The 4321-nt window shown below is 36.5% G+C and overlaps 2 protein-coding genes across 2 annotated transcripts; both read left to right on the top strand.

Moving 5' to 3' along the window:
- The first annotated feature begins 605 nt into the window (after positions 1–605).
- On the top strand, positions 606–2528 carry LOC109243996. The gene is made up of 2 exons (XM_019411017.1): positions 606–714; positions 1909–2528. Exons 1-2 carry the CDS (start codon positions 606–608, stop codon positions 2526–2528), a joined length of 729 nt encoding a protein of 242 aa, XP_019266562.1.
- Positions 2529–3510: 982 nt separating this feature from the next.
- Positions 3511–4100, top strand: LOC109243995. Its single transcript, XM_019411016.1, has 2 exons — positions 3511–3655; positions 3832–4100. The coding sequence occupies exons 1-2, from the start codon at positions 3511–3513 to the stop codon at positions 4098–4100; spliced, it is 414 nt and encodes a 137-aa protein (XP_019266561.1).
- The last annotated feature ends 221 nt before the right edge of the window (positions 4101–4321 follow it).

The raw sequence follows: 4321 nt of genomic DNA, 5'->3' as shown, positions 1-4321 counted from the left end.
AATGTACAAATTCGGGGTTTCAAACCCTCAACACAGCATTTACATTTATTACTAACCTCAAGCTGGCCAAAGTCCTAGCTTGCTATTCCCTTTCCTTTCGAATTAACCTCCTCGAGTACCGAATCTGATCAAAACCACAACAAATACATCACAATATGCTAATGGGACAATACCCAATCGAAAACAATCGAAAAATAGTGAAATTCCCGAAATTAGCAAAAGCCCGAGCCCCGGGCCCACTTCTCGAAAATCAGTAAATTTACCATCAACGGATTCCTTATCTCGCCACGAGTCTATACATATAAAGAACACCAAAATCGGATTCCAAATGACCCCTCAAATTCCCATTTTTGCTCTCTTAGGTTCCAAGCCCTAACCACCATTTTTGACCTTTGATTCCTTAATTTTTCAGTCTTAATTCATGTATTTGCATCATAAAATCGTGTTTTAGACTCAGAAATTCTTAGCTCAATGAAGTCCCTTGATTTCTCTCTTCCAACTCGCCCAAATTCTCCAAGTCCGAAGTGAAAATTATGAACCCTTATGAAATTTAACGAAGATGAAATTTAAATACACTACTCAGACATTTCCGCATCTGCGGCTCCATGGCCACATCTGCGACTTCCGCTGTTGCGGTTAATGCACCGCTTCTGCGGAAATATCCGCTTCTGCGGTTGAATATGCGCTCCTGCGACTTCCGCTTCTGCGGACAAAGTCTCGCTTCTGCGAATCCCCCTTAACTGCTCAACTTCCGCATCTGCGGTCCTCCTGTCGCATCTGCGACTCCGCAGATGCGGTCTGCTACTCCGCACCTGCGACACCTGCCGCTTCTGCGGCTCATAACTCGCTTCTGCGGTACCGCTTCTGCGGTCCCCTTTCCGTAGAAGCGAAAATACCAGAAGCAGCACAGGTTCTGCAATCTCCTAAGTTCAAAACTTCCCGTTAGCCATCCGAAATCACCCCGAGGCCCTCGGGACCTCAACCAAAAACACAAACATGATCCAATTCCTTATTCAAACTTGCTCCAATCATCAAAACACCTCAAACAACACTAAAACCATCATTTCTCATCGAATTCAAGCCTAAGTTCTTCCAAAACTTATGAAATATGCATTCGATCAAAAACCTACCCAAATCACCTCCGAATGACCTGAAATTTTGCACACACATCCCAAATCACATAACGAAGCTACAGCAATACTCGGAATTCAATTTCGACCCTCGGATCAAAATCTCACCTATCGACCGGAAATCGCCAAAATTCTAACTTTGCCAATTCAAGCCTAATTCTACTCCAGACCTCCAAACTCACTTCCGATCACACTCCTAAGTCACAAATCATCCCCCGAAGCTAACCAAATCATCGGAATTCATATCCGAGCCTTCTAACTCATAAGTCAACATCCGGTTGACTTTTTCCAAACCAAACCTTCCTTAAAGAGACTAAGTGCCTCATTTCCTACCAAAACCAACCCAAATCAATTCTAACACACCAAATACCGATGATGAAACATGAAGAAGCATAAAATGGGGGAAACGGGGCGGTAACTCATGAGACGACGGGTCGGGTCGTCACAAATAATCACTGCTTCAACACAAGATGCCGCAGGTAATTTTAAAATATTGATGAGTTAAAATTATCTACTCATTCTAAGCTTTCTTTTTACTTGTAAGAGAATGAATATAAGTGAGTTTAAAGTTCATTTGCTTATATATTGTAGCTCCCAGTTAGTTTCAGATTTTGTTTTTTTTTTTCGACTCTATTGATGAGTTTTTACAATTGTATACTATACTGTAATTATAAATTGACGCAACACCATACATACAATATACTTATTGGTGATAATATAGCATATATAGTGTTTCGCATATTTGATGTCAGCTTATAAAGAACATCTATGGACGTAGGTAAAATTTTCCCGCTTGCATACTCTATTGTTAATTCAGAGAACGATGCATCTTGGGAATGGTTCTTCGAAAGATTCAGAGAGACATACGGTGTAAGAGAAGGAATGTGTATAGTATCTGACCGACATGAAAGCATAGCAAAGGCATCTTCAACAGTGTTTCCAAGTGTGCCTCACTGTGTATGCATTTTCCACTTGTGGAACAACATAAAAGTGAAGTTCAAGAAGAATCAACTGCTTATGAAGGATCTTTTTTTTGCAGCAGCGAAAGCATACACGATTGAAGAGTTTGAGCATCATATGAGTGAAATTGATGACCTTGACAAGAGGGTTAGACCATATTTACTCAAAATCGGATATGATAGATGGTCAGTAGCGCATTCAACAGTCAACAGAACAACAACTATGACTTCTAATATTGAGGAATCGATAAATGCAGCAAATAAAAGTGCAAGAGACTTACCAATTCGTCCTTTGGTTGAATACATGGCGAACTTGATTCGTGATTGGAATTATGAAAACAATAAAACTGCCATGTATACCTTCACAAAGCTGAGTGAGAAATATGAAGACATGCTGCAGAAAAACATGATCAAATCTCATAGGATGACGGTAATATGAGTCTCTTGTATACTATATATATATATATATATATATATATATATATATATATATATATATATATATAGAGCAGTATATATTATATAGACTACGTATATTATGATTATATATATACATATACTATATATTTTCTACCACCATAATTTTAACATATTACAGGTGAAGCCGTCAAGCTATTCATTATATACAGTATTGGAAGATGGTATGNTGTCGGTAGTATAGTGGACAGTATAGGCCGATAACAGGTAAAACAATGCTAACAAGTACTTTCCAAAAAGAGATTGAGGCTTTTGATTGTCTTTGCAGAAATCTTCCAAAAAGATATATTATATTGATACAGAAAGGGGATATACGTGAGAATCATGGAGAAACCACGCAGAAAGGTAATATGCGTTATGAAATCATGGAGTATCTTTTATTTGAGAGATTGGGGGGAAATTGATAGTGATAGATACGTGAGAATCATAAAGAGATATTTTTAAGTGAGAGAGAATATCAAGGAGAGATTTTAGGTATTAAAAATTGTATATAATTTAATTAAAAAGTGTTGTTTTTAAAATAAGTTGTACTAAAAGTAATTTTATTAAACCAGTTGTAGAAAATATAAATAAATCTTTAAAGAGTTGTAATTTTAAATAAGTCATAGTTACTTAAGTATTTGTAAAATATTCCATAATATACAACTTGGTTTTGAATTACAAATTGTACAACATATATATTATAAATATACTCTAAAAATAAGGTAACTTCCCCTATATAAGGGGAATATCATCAAATCCTTAAGTAACGTATGAGACTTTTCCTGGTGTATGGTAAGCATATATTTAGGTTACCACTACAACACTACCTCAAAACAAATGCTCCATATTCCCTAAAAATAGGTAATAACCGTACTTGGTATGAAAATTATCGATTCTTGCACTGTTTCTTCCTGAAATCTCCATCTTTGTATACTTAAGGTAGGACTCTACTCTAAGAAACAATGGTGAATGTATCAATTCTGATTCAATACAATGGAGATTGGCAAGACAGTCGCAGATATGTTAAATTTGATGCTGAAGGGATTTTTATCAATTTGTGCTGCAATTTTGAAGAGTTGGTCACGACAATATCGAAGCAGATCAAAGGTGAGACTTGTACAAAGTTGATTGAAAATCATAATATACGTAGGCTTTATAATATATATTGCTTTATATACAGTATATATATATATATATATATATATATATATATATATATATATTGTACAACCATAATTTTAACGTATTACAGGTGAAACCTTCAAGCTATTCATTATATACAGTATTGGAAGATGGTATGCGATATGTGGTGGATATGAACGAAAGAACATGCACATGCCGTAGATTTCAGAAGGATGAAATGCCGTGGCCACATGCGTTGGCAGTTGTGACAAAGGAAGGAATGAGTGCGTACGAGTATTGCTCAGTATACTTTAGTATTGATTACATGGTAAAAAACTATGAACAAATGGTATTTCCAATGCCCGACGAGAGCAATTGGGACATTCCTAGAGAAATATCAGAAGAAGTCGTGCTACCACCAGTTGGTTAAGTTCAGCCAGGAAGGCCAAAAAAGTGTCGATGGCAGACAGCTGCGGTAATACAATCTAAGAAGTCCAAAGTTTCTTGCGGTATATGTGGACAGTATGGCCATAACAGGAAAACATGCAGAAATCTTCCAAAAAGAGATTAAGTCTTTTGATTGTCTGTGAAGAAATTGATGCGTCTAAAAGGAACTTGTGTATCTAGTAATATTTCTGTCTTTGGTCTTTA

The sequence above is a fragment of the Nicotiana attenuata genome, unplaced genomic scaffold (assembly GCF_001879085.1).
Source record: "Nicotiana attenuata strain UT unplaced genomic scaffold, NIATTr2, whole genome shotgun sequence".
NCBI classification, from domain to species: Eukaryota; Viridiplantae; Streptophyta; class Magnoliopsida; order Solanales; family Solanaceae; genus Nicotiana; species Nicotiana attenuata.
Note: the sequence above shows the minus strand (reverse complement) of the source record. Positions and strands in the feature narration are given on the sequence as shown.

What these genes read in the sequence shown, in the direction of transcription:
- LOC109243996 (XM_019411017.1), top strand. Translation starts at nt 606, where the DNA reads ATGGCCACATCTGCGACTTCCGCTGTTGCGGTTAATGCACCGCTTCTG. An exon ending in CTTCCGCTTCTGCGGACAAA is followed by an intron (nt 715 to 1,908) that starts GTCTCGCTTCTG and finishes CTATGGACGTAG; the next exon opens with GTAAAATTTTCCCGCTTGCA.
- LOC109243995 (XM_019411016.1), top strand. Translation starts at nt 3,511, where the DNA reads ATGGTGAATGTATCAATTCTGATTCAATACAATGGAGATTGGCAAGAC. An exon ending in AATATCGAAGCAGATCAAAG is followed by an intron (nt 3,656 to 3,831) that starts GTGAGACTTGTA and finishes CATTATATACAG; the next exon opens with TATTGGAAGATGGTATGCGA.